This window comes from Sesamum indicum, linkage group LG1 (assembly GCF_026168435.1).
Source record: "Sesamum indicum cultivar Baizhima isolate 11 linkage group LG1, ASM2616843v1, whole genome shotgun sequence".
Lineage (NCBI taxonomy): Eukaryota > Viridiplantae > Streptophyta > Magnoliopsida > Lamiales > Pedaliaceae > Sesamum > Sesamum indicum.
Window position 1 is genome coordinate 19,939,796 of NC_142657.1, and position 16,780 is coordinate 19,956,575.

At 35.1% G+C, this 16,780-nt stretch overlaps 2 protein-coding genes across 2 annotated transcripts; both read left to right on the plus strand.

Annotated features, from left to right (window-relative positions):
• The first annotated feature begins 155 nt into the window (after positions 1–155).
• SIG2 (RNApolymerase sigma subunit 2) lies at positions 156–6,022 on the plus strand. The gene is made up of 7 exons (XM_011088378.3): positions 156–587; positions 1,952–2,241; positions 2,766–3,374; positions 4,330–4,560; positions 4,665–4,805; positions 5,184–5,384; positions 5,484–6,022. The coding sequence occupies exons 1-7, from the start codon at positions 500–502 to the stop codon at positions 5,763–5,765; spliced, it is 1,842 nt and encodes a 613-aa protein (XP_011086680.1). The 5' UTR covers positions 156–499; the 3' UTR covers positions 5,766–6,022.
• A 3,686-nt stretch (positions 6,023–9,708) lies between these two features.
• Positions 9,709–16,766, plus strand: LOC110012167 (putative cyclic nucleotide-gated ion channel 7). The gene is made up of 6 exons (XM_088878980.1): positions 9,709–10,116; positions 10,962–11,174; positions 11,587–11,888; positions 13,636–13,747; positions 14,461–14,697; positions 15,027–16,766. Exons 1-6 carry the CDS (start codon positions 9,886–9,888, stop codon positions 15,744–15,746), a joined length of 1,815 nt encoding a protein of 604 aa, XP_088735106.1. The 5' UTR covers positions 9,709–9,885; the 3' UTR covers positions 15,747–16,766.
• Positions 16,767–16,780: the final 14 nt, after the last annotated feature.

Consider the following 16,780-nt stretch of genomic DNA (forward strand, 5'->3'; position numbering starts at 1 on the left):
CTGTTTTTACCTTTAGCAGAGTCCAAAGTTCTGATGGCCCTTAAAGCCCAAACATTGAGTCCTCGTAGATGTTGGAATGTGGATTTACCCGAATTGAGCCCAGAAAAGCCCACATCTCAAATTACAAGACAATGTGGAGCCTGTTTGTTGTCTTCCTCTCATCCTCAATTCCTCGAGCAAATGCAAATTCTCTTATCCTTTTATTTATCCCTTTCTGCCATTCCATCTTCCTCCTTCCCTCCCCCCCTCTCTCTCAAACACATACTAGTGTTTGCAGTGACTTCTCCTAGTTCTTGGTATCAATGTTCTCTTGTTTACGCTGACTACATACAATCTTTAAGCAAATAGTCCGCTTCATTGACCGATAATCTATACAAAGCTCTTTGCTGGAAAATAAAGGGAATGATTCTATAGAAAAAAGGCTGTATTCATGAAATGTATGGGAAGTTCGAAACTACAGAAGTAAGCATATGTATGTGATTGAGTGTATTCGAGAACGATGTCTTGTCTGTTGCCACAATTCAAGTGCTCGCCGGACACTTTTGCTGTTAACTTCAAGTCCCAGAGCCATACTTCTGTCTACTCCTGTAAGTCATTTCGCTCTGTGTTATGTGTGCGATAAAGATTGCATCTTTTATGTTGATTTTGAGCTGGGTGAAAATTTTGTGGGATTTAGCAAAGTCGTGTTCTTGATGATGCTGCATTGTTGGCTGTGCTGTGTGTGTGAAAGAAAATTGCATCTTTTTGATGGAGTTGATATTTGGTTTTCATTTTCCATTTCTTTGGTGACTGTTTGCTTTCTTTTAGTCATCTGGTAATGGTATTATTATTGTGATCAATTCATAAAATATGATAATTTTGAATGGGCTACAATGTGGAGGGTTCTTTGGTAATATTTTTTATTTTGGTTTCTAATTTTCTTTTGGTGTCTGAGATTGTAAGTCTCTTTTAACTGCGGGAAGTGGAATGAGATAAATTCAGTTTCTATCTGGTAATGCACATCTTTTTTCATATGTGCTGTAGTGTTTGCGCCTTAAGAGTTATTGTGTTCTTAGATATGAGAAAACTGGAATGTTGGTCCATCAGAAGTATCGATGGTCAAAGTGTATTCTGCATTCTATTGTGACATAAATTTCCCTGAACATTGTGGCTTCTATGGGATTTAACTGAATAAGCTCCCAGCATGTTGGACTGATGTGCTATACCTGTAGTGTTGTATCATTAGTTAGTATGCTAAGACTGTCTGGTAAGTATGTGTTTTATTGTAGCAGAACAATGTGTTTCGTCTTAATTATTGCGCCTGATCCAGAGATCACTCAAACTAAGCTTCCAACAGGTGATAGACATTTGTGCTCTCCATGCACACAAGAGAGATGAAAAATGTAACACGGAAAATGAAACTCACATTACATGAGAAATTCCACATATATGAGATGAATAGTTCTTTCATCTGTTCATCTTTGTTTTTTCAGAACCCTGACATGTAGGTTAACTGCCAGTGTTCCTTGAAAAATAGTTGTGATGCATGGAAACTACAGTTCTAGTCAATATGTGCTTTCGAGTCATTATGGCACTTCATAGAACTTAAAAATGTTTCATTTGTATTGGCCTAATTGTCCAGTGTAGACCTGTTCGTCCTTTTTATACATATTGATATTATATTTCAATTGGCTTCCTGAGTTGGGATTGCTTAAATATTTACACCAAGCTTGCCTTAACTGTGAAAGTTCCTCATGGTAATTGAACCCCCAAACTGTTTTGCTAGATTATTCCATTAATTCTCCCTTCAATTCAAGAAAGCAGTAAACTGTGATCTACGTCTGTTCTCATTATAGATCTCCTAAACATTAGTAGCCGCATCCCAGTGGTGTGGAAATTTTAGTGATATTGGTGGACCTCAAGTTATAGAACCTTTTGATCTTACTTATTTTGATAATTGACTTAAATGCAGCAAAAAGTAGAGAGGCCACCAGTTTCCGGACACAATGTATCTTGTCTACCACACCACCACCGACATTGACAGCAACAACTACAGTACTTGACTTTGAGAAGTTACAATTATCATCACTAGAAGCTATTCCTAATCAAGTACCTGCTGATAGATCATGGTCAACACCAACATCATCAGCAAAAACTGCAATGCTTGACTTGGAGGGATTACCTTCTTTAGATGCTCATCCAATTACAACTGCTGCAAACAAACCATGGACATATGTTGGAGCAATTGCCCCCCCTTCCGAGGTAGGATTATATTTTCTTTGTACATTCTGGCTATCAAATAAAAACAATTAAATAAAATATTGAGTAGAACTTATGTGACCCAAAAAAAAGGCTTTCAGCAGATTCTGTTTATTTCCTGTTGGAAGGAACATTCTAATTCTTTGTTCTGTTTAGAGAAAAAATGGGCAGTAAGCATCAGGTGCAATGATCTGGAGAGTATGAGTCTTAACTTGTCTATGTGTGACCCCTACATGAGAGAGTGCTTTTTTCTATGTCTAATTCTATTTGATTAAATTACGTGTTAGGTTGAAAGTTATATAGCTTTTTCTTACATTGTTATTCTTTACCTGGATCTTGGACTCGATATCTCCCAATAATATAGCTTATTCTATGAACTCATTTCCAAAAAGTTCTTTAATCGCTGTTACCTTCCCTGGACCTTAGCTCAAGAAAAAGAGATAATGTATACCTTTTTTACTACTTAAAGAATTCTTGATAGCACTAGTGAGCTGGTGCCATCATTGTTCACTTCAATGTACATGCAGGTAACTCTTGGAGCAAATTTAGATACAGAGACTCTTCTTACAAGTGAAGAAGCTGTTATTGCTGCTGCTGCATCTGAAGCACTTGCTTTAGCTAAAGCAGCAGTAAAGGTAGCAAAAGATGCCGCCATGATGGTCAGCCATCATAAACCCACAAAATCTAATAGCAGTGCTACAGGGATGTTTGCTGACGTCAATACTCCAATATTTGAGAAGAATCAGCTTGCTCATCTTGCGGAAAGAGTCGATATTAGAGATGCTAAAGTTGCAGAAGTTGGGTTGGGCGAAAATTATCCAGCTGCTCACTCGCTTACAGAATCTGATGATGTGGAGCCTAGTGCTGAGGAACTTGAATTTCTCGAAGCACAACTCTCCAAGAGTATAGCTGTCAGATCAAAGCGTCAAACTGAGCGCAGGGCCAGAAGAACTCGAGCTGCAGAGAAGGCGGCAGCCAACATTGTGTCTGTGAAATCTGGTTCGTCAAGCCGAAAAAAGCGCTCTGCTGTCCAGGATGTAGATTATTCAGACCCTCTGCGTTACTTAAGAGGGACTACAAGTTCTTCTAGGCTTCTCACTGCTTCCGAGGAGCAGGTGTTATCAAGCGGAATTCAGGTAACTATAGAGAAACTTTTGCTTCCTATTCTTTTTTTTTTCTTTTAATTCTTTTCTTTGCTTTGTATTATAAATAATTTATTAATTCTATGGACCTTATTCTATTTCTGAAAACATGCAAATACAACACACAAAGTTTTGCAAACCGGCGTTGTCTTTATATTTGTTGTAATTAGTCTCTTGTTTTGTAGTTCCTTCTCTCTGGATTTTATAGTTAAGCAATGATTGTTCCTTTCTTAACTCAGTACATCGATACTTGGATCAATAAAGAGTTCTCTACCTCATTTTAACACTGGGTTCTTTCTACGTTGACATTTTCTCTATTTGTAGTTTCCTTTTTAACACAATTTATCGTTGCGCCTTGATAGATTGTGAAATTAGCCCTTGCTTTCTGGCTGTCAGTTTAGTATGTTCATGTTCATCTTTTGCAAACTCTGGTGCCCCACCATCCTCTCTGAGATGTGGATTCTTGACAATTAGCAGCTTGTTCATATTCCATATGGAGAACCCAAGAACTTTAATCAAGCTTTAGCTTCCAACTGTTACAGAAACCAAAGGTTGCACAGCTTGTTCTCGTGTCACAAAACTTTGAAATTCAATTATACGGTCTTCTTGAGCAAGTTCCAGTTGGCCTGAAATTGTAAATTGTTTTTCCTCTTGATAGATTTGATCAATTCTTTTATTGCAGAACTTCTTCTTCAATTTGCTAATTTGGTCTTTGTAATTGATGAACCATTCTCTTCTATTTGATCTGTATTTCTTTCATCTTTGTTGGACAAAACTGTTGTTAGATATCACTAGTGAATGTGAGCAGGATAGTCTTGACGAATTACTGGAAGTTCCTTCATCCTTTTCAATTTATGCACTCTTCCCCCAGTGCCCAGCATCTGACCACCTTGAGTTGATTTATGTCTCTGCTTTGTCTTCCTTTAATTTTTATCCTCCATGAATGCAGGTCCTTCTGAAGTTGGAAAGACTTCAGATGGAGCTTACACAACGCTATGGTGGTCAGCCTACCTTTGCCCAGTGGGCCGCAGCTGCTGGTGTTGATCAGAAAACCTTGAGGAAGCAAATAAATTATGGTATTCTCTGCAAAGATAAAATGATTAAGAGCAACATCCGCTTAGTTATTTCTATTGCAAAAAATTACCAGGGAGCTGGAATGAATCTTCAAGATTTGGTTCAGGTAGTCATTGTTTTGTCACATTCCATTCAAACTTCAAGTATTTCAATGCAATAGGAGTCGCAAATGCCATGCATTACTATCTACTCTTGTTGGTACGTTCTCAGGAAGGATGCCGAGGCCTTGTAAGAGGTGCAGAGAAATTTGATGCTACAAAAGGTTTCAAGTTCTCCACCTATGCTCACTGGTGGATTAAGCAAGCAGTGCGCAAATCTCTTTCTGACCAGTCCAGGACAATCAGACTACCTGTAAGAATTCCGCTTCATATTGTCATGATCGTCTCAGTTTAAGAAAATCCTAATTTCCTCGGGATGCTTAGTTCAGTTATAATCAGGAGTTAGCGAAATTATCAACTATACCACGTTCAAATTCAAAATTCTCCCGACTATGTTTCCACTGCTAAAAGAACCCTGCATGGCCTATCTTTCTGAATATAGAACAGCATTCCATTAAATTTCTGAACATTATCATCTGTTCAAAAGGAATGAGGTGGCCTGTAAATATTGTGAACTTGGAAAGGAAGTTTTGTTGTTATTGACATATTATTTTCATGGGGGATAATTCAAGGAAAATACTTGAAAATTGAACCTTCAGAGCTTAATTTACAGCTTTGCTTGGCATGACAGTTCCACATGGTTGAGGCGACTTATAGAGTGAAGGAGGCAAGAAAGCAATTGTATAGTGAAAATGGTAGACATCCCGATGATGAAGAAGTCGCTGAAGCGACAGGGCTCTCAATGAAAAGGCTGTCTGCCGTCATGTTGACCCCCAAAGCTCCAAGATCCCTCGACCAGAAAATCGGGATTAACCAGGACCTCAAACCTTCCGTACGTCCTCCATGCATATCTTTTAATTAAGTTCTTTTACTATCCGTTCCACCATCTCACATCATCCCGCTGGTTTATTTTCTTCCCTTTTTCCTTCAGGATGTGATTGCCGATCCTGAAGCAGAAACGGCAGAGGACCTGCTGATCAAGCAGTTCATGAAACAGGATTTGGCAAAGGTCCTAGACAGCCTAAATCCAAGAGAAAAGCAAGTCGTAATATGGAGATTTGGCCTAGAGGACGGTAGAATGAAGACATTGCAAGAAATCGGGGAGCTTATGGGTGTGAGCAGAGAAAGGATCAGACAGATAGAATCTTGCGCTTTCCGTAAGCTGAAGAACAAAAAGAGAACCAAGCACTTGCAACAATATGTAATGCCGTAACCCCCCACACCCAACCACCCCACCCCACGTTTCACTGATTTAGTCCGGTAGAAGAATCACCTTCATTCTTGAGGCTCGTCGTCGTCTGGTTAATGCTAGAGAATCACGCAATTTCCATTTTTCTCTCTTTCCAGCAATAACATTGTACTATCATGTGAAGAATAGTTGAGATCTTATGTGAATATCACATTTTTGTATTATTACAGACATACAAGGTTCTTTTGGATCAAATGAAGGAAAATCTATTCTTGCATGTACATTAGGACGAAGAATGGGATGGTTTATGACTTCTTATTAGGTTAAATTCCATATTACCCCTTGTGTTTTGTTAAATTAGAAAAAAGGTCCCTTGTATTTTGAAAATAAGCAAAAAATTCCCTCCTGTTTTTAAAACCCCAGCAAGAATGCCCTGATCTGTTAACAATTGACGGGATGTGGCATGCATGTGCGGGTGGTGCACTTGGTTGTCAGTTTCTCCTATTTTGGTCAATATTTTATGTTATTTTGGACTAAAATATCCTTTATATGTTTATATAAGAGACTAAGGCTTTTTTTGGCCTGTTCTTGCATCTTTTTTGCCATTATGACTAAAATATGAAATAAATTATATATAAGTTTATTACTTATTATTTTTTATTTCAAAAACTTTTTAAAATACCAAAAAGATAAAAAAAAAATTATACATATTTATATACATTATTTTCTTATTTCAAATTTTTTTAAAAATATATTTATATTAAATATAAAATATAAAAAATAAAAAATACATTATAAAAATAATATACTAAATTTTATTTTCTAATTTTAGGTAAATATATTTTCAATGGGCGTATTTTAAAGCAAAAAGAATATTTTAAATAATATACTAAATTTTATAAGAAAAATATTTTATGTACTAATTATAAAAAATATTTTATATACTAATTATAAAATTATTTTAAATAGTATACTAAATTTAAATTATTGTTTATGTTAAATATTTTATTAATTATATTACTTTTTATAAATAGTATTTATATTTAAATTAGTATTGTATATATTTAATAAATTGAAATTCTCAATTTTTTTTAATAAATTTAAGATCTAATGGTTAAAATTAATTAATTAGATTTGACGGGCGCTCATCTAATCAATAAGGATCCAACGGTCATTAAAAAAAGAACAATCTGTAATATATAAGGGCATTACGATTATTTTATCAAAAAATTGACGTCGTCAATGGAGAGCGGCAATTGAGTTGAATTTTTCAAATACAAGGGGGTGTTTTACCTATTTCTAAATTAGAGGGGATTTTTTGTTGAGTTTTTAAAACACATAGAATTTTTATGCAATTTAGCCCTTCTTATTATTCATTCCACCTCTCTTGTGTTCGTTAAATTACATGTAAAGTCTCCTAATCTTAAATAATTACATCGATCTCCTTAAATAAAATTAGAATAAATTACGTTGACATTTCATAAAGTTAGGCTAAAATATATCAATTCCTTATGCTTTTTACAAAATTACAGCTAATTTCCTCAAGTTATATTTATAATTATGACCACACTCCTATTTAGAGTCAAAGTAAGAAAAATAACATCTACGTTTCTTGATCTATTATTTATTTATCTAAATTATTTTTATTTTTTGCATATTTATAAAAATTCTCGAAAAGTAAAAAGCAGTGATAGTTTGTATAATAATATTAATATTTTTTGGAATGTATGTATGGTGGTTTGTGGAAATAGTAGTGATATTATATGTATATTTATTTGAAAAGTTGGGATGATTTATGTAAGAAGACAATAGTTGATGGATGTAAATGCAATTATCCAAAATGATATGATTTTTCTTGGGTATTTTAGCTGCTGTGCTGACGGACGTGTGATAGTTTCCATTGTTGTGGCGCGAAAATCACTCTCTCGCTCGCAAAACGGAGAAGGAGAAAAGAGAAGAAAGTTAACGAAATCTCGTCGTTCTGATTTCTTTCCATGCCCCAAAATTCTCATTCTTTTTCCAATCTACCACACTGATTTCATGCGAGGAATTCATCACGCATGCATGGTGAAAAGACTGTGTTTTTAGGTTGTTGTTTTCTCCATCTATCCTTTTTCTGCAATTTACTTAGGCGTGATTCTTCTGGGGTTTTCTTTGTTTGTGAATACTCAGACCAATTCGTTTGGTGACCTGGGAGATTGCATTTGTTTAATTTCTAGTGTAGTAATGATAATCAGCACTTCTTATGATGCGAGGCGTTGGATGATTGTACATGCCAATTCTCTTGATGAAATTATTTAACCATCTTAGAATAAGCACGCACAATGGACACAGCATATGATGCCTTTCTATTTTTCGGTGCATGTTATATGATGTATATATGTGTTTTTTTAAAGTTATTCTCTCTTGCATTGGCAAAAATTTTCCCTTGTTAAAAAGTTTTGAGTTTTTCCTTTTCTCATTGATGCATGAAATGCTAATTTATTGAGGTAAAAAATTGACCAGAATTTACTTTTTCATATTTTGGTTGTTAATGGTCATATGACATATGAAAAATCATACACATTAAGGTGAGCTTCTAATCTTAAATGTAGTCTATGCTATCGGCTCAGGGGTTTCCGGAAGAAAGCTAATGGATTCTTCTTTCTTTTCTGGTGGAAAGCTGGTATTTCTACCTCAATTTGCTATGCAATTGCTCTGACACAATGTTTGATTCAAATTACAAGTCGCAATATATAGGTGGCCAAAAGGAGAAATTTGTATGGTAATCTAGTGGAAACTTCCACTCAGTATCCACAAGATGCCTCTTCAAAGTCTTCCTTTTCAGCCTTGTATAATATACTCATACTAGGATGTCTTATTTTCCCTCTTATGGTATGCAACATAACCGAGTCCCAAGCTTCTATGCATAAGTGCATTGGTTAACTAAAGAGAGACTAGGCTTCCTAACAAAAGAATATGTATATCTTCTCTCAGTCATGGGTCTTTTGCAAAGATAATATTTGCAAAGAAATGCAAACACCAGAAGTACTGTGATCAATGGTCAATGAATGTTGTATATGTATTTTCATAAAATTGTCTCTTTTTTTAAGTCAGACTTGTCTGAGCCCTGTGCATTGGTAGATGCGTATAGCATCAAGAATCTGGGCATACGCTCATTTGGATCATCGATACAGTTACTGTTCTTTATAGAAGTTTTAATTGTATGATGGTTTCAATCTTAGTGACCCACTATTAATAGAAACCAATTCTTAACTTGTGCACTCAGATGGTCTCCAAAGTGACGTTACCTACATGACTACTCTCATGGGTACAAGCTTTGACTTGGATGTAGACTCAATTGATAAGTATAAGATCGGAAGTTCCAAGCATTGAAGATATGAAAAGAGATGTTTGATATTCATTTCACCATTATTTAAGAAGTGACTGGAGTGTATGTGTTTGGACCTTGAGCGATATACAACTTGACTAGATTCTTACAGAAAGGACTATACTCCTCTTTAGTGCATGCTCTTTCACTTTTGCTCGGCGTAACGTATTCTTCCTTTCATGTGGACTGTGCATCTGATTTCAAGTAATCTTGCAGCATTCAGTCAGCACAAGATCCCCCTGTTGCCCACCTTTTTAATATTTGTGATGCTGGAATGTAATAGATAACGTGGCCCTTTATTTCTTGGTGGTTGTACTTCCTCTTTGCTGGATTGATATCTAATAAAAGCACTGCAAGTTTCAATAATATCTACTTGCTAGATTCTGGTAATGATGATATCCTGGTCTTGTGCTTTGGCACTGTTCCTATCACAGGTTGGACAACTCAGACCCTTTGAGATCAGACATGGCTGGAAAGAACAGATCTGCATTTAGCATGGAGTTGACTCCTGCTTCTTCCAATCAAAGTGCGTCACAGTCTTTTAGAATGGGATTTCAACGAGGATCTGAAGGACTTATGACACTTGGTCGATCACTAACATCTGGAGTCACAAAGGCGGTGTTCCCGGAGGACCTCAAAGTTTCTGATGTAAAAATATTTGATCCTCAAGACAAGAGTCTTCTGCTTTGGAACAGGCTTTTTGTCATCTCCTGCATTCTTGCAGTATCAGTGGATCCTTTGTTTTTGTTTCTTCCTGTTTTCCAGAAGGAGAACATGTGTCTTCATATACATGACAATTTAGCATACACAACGACAACTCTGAGGAGTGTAATTGATGCATTTTACCTTGTACGCATGGTTCTCCAATTCCGAACAGCTTTTATTGCACCTTCTTCTCGGGTTTTTGGACGAGGGGAACTTGTGATTGATCCCAAAGAAATAGCAAACCGATATATACATCGTTATTTTTTCGTGGATCTGGCTTCTGTGCTACCTCTACCACAGGTATGGAGAATGCTGACAATTAATGAAACTATACATCTAAGAGTAATGCATGTAATTGAAGGTACTATAGCTTCTGATGAAACATTAAGAACCATCAATTATATGTTCTTCATAGTTGTTTAAAGATTTACCATTGATGGTGAATCACTTGACAGAAATTTATCTGAAGTCATAATAATAAGTAAGGGGTTTTTGTACGAATTTGGGTCAAAAGCTTAAGACTTCAAATATCCAATGCTTTGTTATCATGCCTTTCCACCCCGTTTCTGATTTAAGCACGTGCTACTGCCATTCTAGTCCGGGAAGTAAGAAACTACAAATACTTATGAACTAAACTACATCATATGCCTCCTTTCTTTAATCATCTTCTATTATAAGCGTCATCTATTTAGAAAAGCCCTATTATAACAGCTATTTCATTATTAAATTTATGCAGAATATCCCCCTACTATTGTATGAATATCTACATAACAAAATCAAACATTTTTACAGAATCCATGAGTTGTTTAGTATAGAGTTCGTATGAATTTACTTATATTTGCTGCTGGATCTTAACCATGAATCCATATAAGAAGCTCTGTAGTATTAAGTAATATGAGTATGGTGCTTGGCGTTTCTACTTAAATGCAGAAGGATATTTAACACTTTTCCACTGAATAGTTGCGTCTTACCTTGAAAAGAATAAAAGACTAAATAATATGAGACACACTCAGCAGCAAACAGTTCTTATTACTTACAAAAAACTTTGTTAGTTGGTGCCTTACCTGCTTGGCTCTTTACTGGACCTTGTGCCTGTGGATGAACTTGCTTGTGACATTCAGTTTTCTATTTCTTGCCATCTGCAGATTGTAGTCTGGAGGTTTTTGCACCAATCAAAAGGTTCAGATGTATTGGGTACAAAAAGAGCACTAGTGATTATTGTGTTTGTTCAATATATTCCTAGGTTCTTGCGTTTTCTGCCTCTTATTTCAGAGTTGAAGAAGACTGCAGGTGTTTTTGCCGAAACTGCATGGGCTGGTGCAGCTTATTACTTGTTATGGTTTTTGCTTGCTAGTCATGTAAGTTAAAAATGTCTGCTAACTGCTGATCTCATCCCAGTTTATTGCATGGTCGGAACATTGAATTGTATGAAAGAAGCTCGATTCCTTATTTGTGTTCCTGCTGCATGGTGTTTCATTTGAGAAGTTTCATCTCGTTCTCTGCTTACATGTTTTTCACTCAAGCTGTTTCCAAACTTCAATTTCCGTTTCCTTATATTCAAGAGAGTGAATTCTAGTTATTTTTCAATTATAAGGGCGTCATTGTTTCTTAAAACTTTTGGTTAGACTGAATTATCCTTGTTGATATTATTATTTGTAAGGATAATTATGTAAATTGATTTAATATCTTAAAATCTGATTTTGATTATTCTAACATGCTTCAATACTTATAAAGTAGAATGTGTGAATTCCTTGAGCTAACATATAACAGGTTTTTGGGGCCTTATGGTACCTATTGGCCATTGAACGCAAAGATACATGCTGGGATACAGCTTGCAGGGAAAATCCAGATTGTAATCCAAGTAATCTATATTGTGCTTATGAGGTACCAAACATCAAGGAATGGAGAAACATCAGCAAGGCTGTTCTTGAACCAAAATGTGGAGCAACGGATGAAATATCACAATTTAAGTATGGAATATACTTACAGGCTGTATCATCTGGTGTTCTTGAATCTGAGATGTTTGTCTCAAAATACTTGTATTGTTTGTGGTGGGGCCTGCAGAATTTAAGGTACTTCTTTCTAACTCTTTAATTCTTCAACATTATTTCTAAGAGAAATTGCTAGAGCAGCACCTCCCCCACGCCCAACCCCCCAGAAGTAACGTCTACACTCGTTAGATTGTAGAAATAACAAAACATACTTAATTACTGTAGTCACCATCTAACACTCCAAAAAATTTGAATTGGAAAACGAATAAATCATAAGCAAAAAATAATTAAAGAAAATATAAAAACATAACAAATTGTACAATTTAATGGAGGAATGAACAATTATTCTATGATTCTCAATTGATTTATTATTCTAATGTTCCTTTAAAAATCTTATTTCACAAACTTATTTATGTTATATATTGTCGAAAATAAAAATGAGATTGAGAAGAATGAAAATGAGATTGACAAAATGCACATTTATAACTTATTAAGAATAAAAGACTAAATAATTTGATTTTTTTTATATGTTTTAAATTTTTTTTAAAAAATACTATAAGACCAAAGTTGATAATTTTATACCTCTATCCAAGGATTACTTAATTTCATAAAAAATCTAAGGTATTTGTAATTTTTCAAACAACGAGAAGGTATTCGTAATATACCAAACCTCAGGGGAGATCGTTGTAATTTACTCTTAATTTGTAATTTGACTTTAAAATAACTTAAAGTTAGATTAAAAACTTGATTAATACTTATTGCATCATTATTATTATTATGTTTTTTGGGGTAGACAAAACCCAAAAACTTCGTTTATGTATTATAATCTTAATAATATTATCTTTTCGATGAACATTATATCGATTATCAATGTAATTTTGCTAAAGCAAGGCGGGTTTAATAAAAGGCAAACAATACATATATATATATATTTTGATAAGAATTGAACTTATGATCTTATTGTCATGAACAATTATTTTTGTATTCGAGTCAATTGAAAATGAACGTCATCTCCCTCTCTTACACTACGTTGAGTCTTAAATTTCAATGATAAGATATTTTAACTCTGGTTTTCATTTATTTAGTAAAAAATCAAGAGAAATGTACATATATGAATAAAATGTCCTGTTTTAAAAGGGTTTATGTAGGTATCTTAAGAACAGTATATAAAGCACTGAATGCTACATTAAATTAAGAATATTAAAAAACTTTAGAATATTTTGTATAAATATAAAAGTTTATAGATGCGATTTTAGACAAATATAAAAGTTGAGAGAATCTTAAAAAAATTCTATATATAAGTCTAAAAATTTTCATAATACTTAAAAACACTTTTTGAAAGAGTCATTAAAATTAATTTTCAGTGTCCACTTGAGAATGCCAAATGAATAAATATTGGATAGAAGTGCATTTTTAATAATCAAGTTTTTCTATCAAAATTTTCTCATTAAAATGTGTTACTTATTTGTTCATTTTCTTTCTTCAAATCTTTGTTGAATTTTTATGTATTATGTTAACACATTATCTAAGAATTGAGAAAGAAGAAAAAGATAAATAAATATTGAAAAATTAAAAATGTGTATATTACTAGTAACTCTAGTATTAGTTGTTTGTGTTCTAAAGATGAAGTAATTATCAGATGGAATCTTACTTTGCATCGGGAACTTGGAAAGGAACCTATCTTGATGGATTGAAATCTTAATTCATGTTGTTGCTGATAGAACTTGATATAGATGTTGATATGAATTGTCATAGGCCATAAACTAGCTAGCATTAGGTCCAACCACAAGCTAATCTATAGTAACATTTCTTATTTCTATCTCTGCAGTACACTTGGTCAAGGGCTTATAACCAGTACATATCCTGGAGAAGTTATATTTTCTATAACAGTAGCCATTTTTGGGCTCCTCCTCTTTGCTCTTCTCATTGGTAATATGCAGGTATGTCTGCTTCTTCATTTTCAGGCATACTAGAATTGTTTTCTCTCTTGGATGAACTTACTTTATTTACTAGTTATCAGCTTAGTGTATTTTTAAAAATTAAAAGAACCACTCATATATACTCTATGTTGGCTGTTGCTGAACTTGAACTTAAAAATGCTGTTGTCTTTGGCCTGCCAAATATAAAATAAAATCTGAAATTCAAGTTTATCTTCATTCCGTAGCACATCTTCTTTGTGTTAATGACCAGATGTGGTTCAATTATGATTTATTATGTTGCACAGTTTCTGTATTTTTTTATGGTGGATATTTTGTCCCCTGGTGTCTTTTATTGTTTGTTTCAATCGAAATGAAGTGAATAAACAACTCGGCATGACGGAAATTTAGCTGAAAGGATGATAGATCTCATCCTGCTTTTTTAATAAGCTTACTAAAATGAAGTTGTGCATTTCAAAATGAACACAACTCACTAAATCACTTTGTACTATCCGGAAGAAGAAACTCGCCTTGAGTATCTTTCTTCCCAACCAGACAACAGGTAAACTCACAGAAACAACAATCAATTCTTCCAATGGCTTTCACTTTTTCTTGTACTAACTCAAAAGGTATACTATTATATTAGTTACTCAAAACTCCTATTTTCGCTGTTGGTCTAAAATGTTTAGATACTTCATGTCCAAGTTCTAATTTAGAGAACCTGGTTATTATTACAGATGTATCTTCAGTCTCTCACAGTTCGCCAAGAAGAGATGAGAGTTAAAAAACGTGACTCTGAGCAATGGATGCATCACAGAGTACTACCACCAGAACTGAGGGAAAGAGTACGGCGCTATGATCAATACAAATGGTTAGAAACTAGAGGAGTTGATGAGGAGAGCTTGGTCCAAAACCTACCTAAAGACCTTAGAAGAGACATTAAGCGGCATCTCTGCTTAAATTTGGTTAAAAGGGTAAGCATACTTTGTCATAAAAAATTGTACAGCAAAGCTTGGTTAATGGGATGTCTGATAAGAATATTTACTTGTAATGCAAATTGCTGGTTCTTAAATTTGCTGGAGCAGAAAAATAGGTTCACATCTTTGTTGAGAACTTTAATCTTCTCTATGATAATTGATCTGATAATGGCAATCAAGATCTTGTGAGAAATTGCACCTTTATATATTCTATTAGGAATTTAAGAACATTCGAAAGTAATTACATGGTAAATTTTTCAATGATAATTGTTTTCCATATTGTAGAAGATTTTTCTACGTTGATCTTAACACGATACACTATTCAGGTTCCTCTTTTTGCAAACATGGATGATAGATTGCTTGATGCCATTTGTGAAAGACTCAAACCTAGTTTATACACGGAAAAAACTTACGTACTTCGTGAAGGGGACCCTGTTGATGAGATGCTCTTTATTATCCGCGGTCGACTGGAGAGTGTGACAACAGATGGTGGGAGATCAGGTTTCTTTAACCGTGGTGTCCTGAAAGAAGGTGACTTCTGTGGAGAGGAACTCCTCACATGGGCATTGGATCCTAAATCTGGTTCTAACTTTCCACCTTCTACTCGTACTGTGAAAGCTCTGACAGAAGTTGAGGCATTTGCTTTAATAGCCGAAGAACTGAAATTCATCACTAGTCAGTTTAGGCGCATCCACAGTCGACAAGTTCAGCAAACCTTCCGTTTCTACTCACAGCAATGGAGGACTTGGGCAGCCACCTTTATTCAAGCTGCATGGCGCCGATACCGAAGGAAGCGTCACGAGCTTAGTCTGATTGAGTATGGAGATGAAATATCAGAAGACTACAGTACAGAAGGAGATGACGATGAAGACGACATGCATACTGGACTACTTACTGGGACTACAACCAAGTTCGGTGCAACAATGTTAGCTTCAAAGTTTGCAGCTAATGCTATGCGTGGAGTTCAGAAGATCCGTAAGGGATTAGGTTCGGGTAGGATGTTGAAATTGGCGAAGCCAAGTGAACCTAAGTTTGATGCTGACTAAATCAACTGCTTATCTTGGATGATCATGTTATATCAAGCACATCTTCTACCTAAGCCCTACCTACTTGAATTTGCCGTGCCCTTTTCAGAAAATTATCGAGTATGTCTTATCCAATAAAGCAAAAAACTACTTGTTCTATTCATGCAAACTTCGTCCGATGAATGAAACAGCAAGAATGATTCAGATCGCGAAAGCCTAAAAGACTACTGTTGGTTGTTGCATAATATGTATACCATTCAGATCGACAGCGCTAAGCTTCTACTCAATTGCCAATTTGCCACATTCGTTCCAGTAATTCTCAATAATTTTTTCCTGTCTAGTGTGATAGATTCAAGTAATTTTGATTTCTGAATAGGGCACAACCATACAGTTAATATTAACAGATTTCGACAAAAAAACAGGAAAATTAAAAGAAAAAACAAAATACAGAAAAAATCAGACACGCGCACACATACGCTCTTCCTAAACTCTACATAGACCAAGTTTACATAGAGTTCGGGGGTGCTGTGATTTTGAAAATGAAATTTAATTGGTTTTGAAGTGGTGATTTCTTTATGTCAGGAATATGCAGTCAGACTGCCCCTGAGCTACACCTCTCTGTTCCTCGATGCTATCTTTCAAGTTGGATTTCCAGTCCCAAGAATTAGTGAACAAGTTACTCTCTACTGTTTTCTTCTAGCTTCACTTCACTACTATATGTAAGTTTTCTGGATGGCTCAATGAGAAAGACATGTTCCTACTACTATCTGAATCTTTCTGGTGACAACATGAAGGGATAGGGTTCTTCATTTTGTAGGAACGAGAAGATGACCCCAATGGTGCCTTCTGCATCTGGAAATTCTAGTTGAAGTCTAAGTTTTCTAAGCTCTAATGCCATAAAGGGGATGGCTAGTGAGTGGTACCTAGCTGAGTTAGTATTTTGAACCAAACTCAACTCGTAACTGCTAATTCCAGTTGTTAGCTAGTCCACTTCAGCCCCCCGTAACTGCTAATTCCAGTTGTTAGCTAGTCCACTTCATCCCCCCGTATCACTG

What these genes read in the sequence shown, in the direction of transcription:
- SIG2 (XM_011088378.3), top strand. Translation starts at nt 500, where the DNA reads ATGTCTTGTCTGTTGCCACAATTCAAGTGCTCGCCGGACACTTTTGCT. An exon ending in CAATTGCCCCCCCTTCCGAG is followed by an intron (nt 2,242 to 2,765) that starts GTAGGATTATAT and finishes ATGTACATGCAG; the next exon opens with GTAACTCTTGGAGCAAATTT. An exon ending in TGTTATCAAGCGGAATTCAG is followed by an intron (nt 3,375 to 4,329) that starts GTAACTATAGAG and finishes CCATGAATGCAG; the next exon opens with GTCCTTCTGAAGTTGGAAAG.
- LOC110012167 (XM_088878980.1), top strand. Translation starts at nt 9,886, where the DNA reads ATGTGTCTTCATATACATGACAATTTAGCATACACAACGACAACTCTG. An exon ending in CTGTGCTACCTCTACCACAG is followed by an intron (nt 10,117 to 10,961) that starts GTATGGAGAATG and finishes TGCCATCTGCAG; the next exon opens with ATTGTAGTCTGGAGGTTTTT. An exon ending in TGGGGCCTGCAGAATTTAAG is followed by an intron (nt 11,889 to 13,635) that starts GTACTTCTTTCT and finishes CTATCTCTGCAG; the next exon opens with TACACTTGGTCAAGGGCTTA.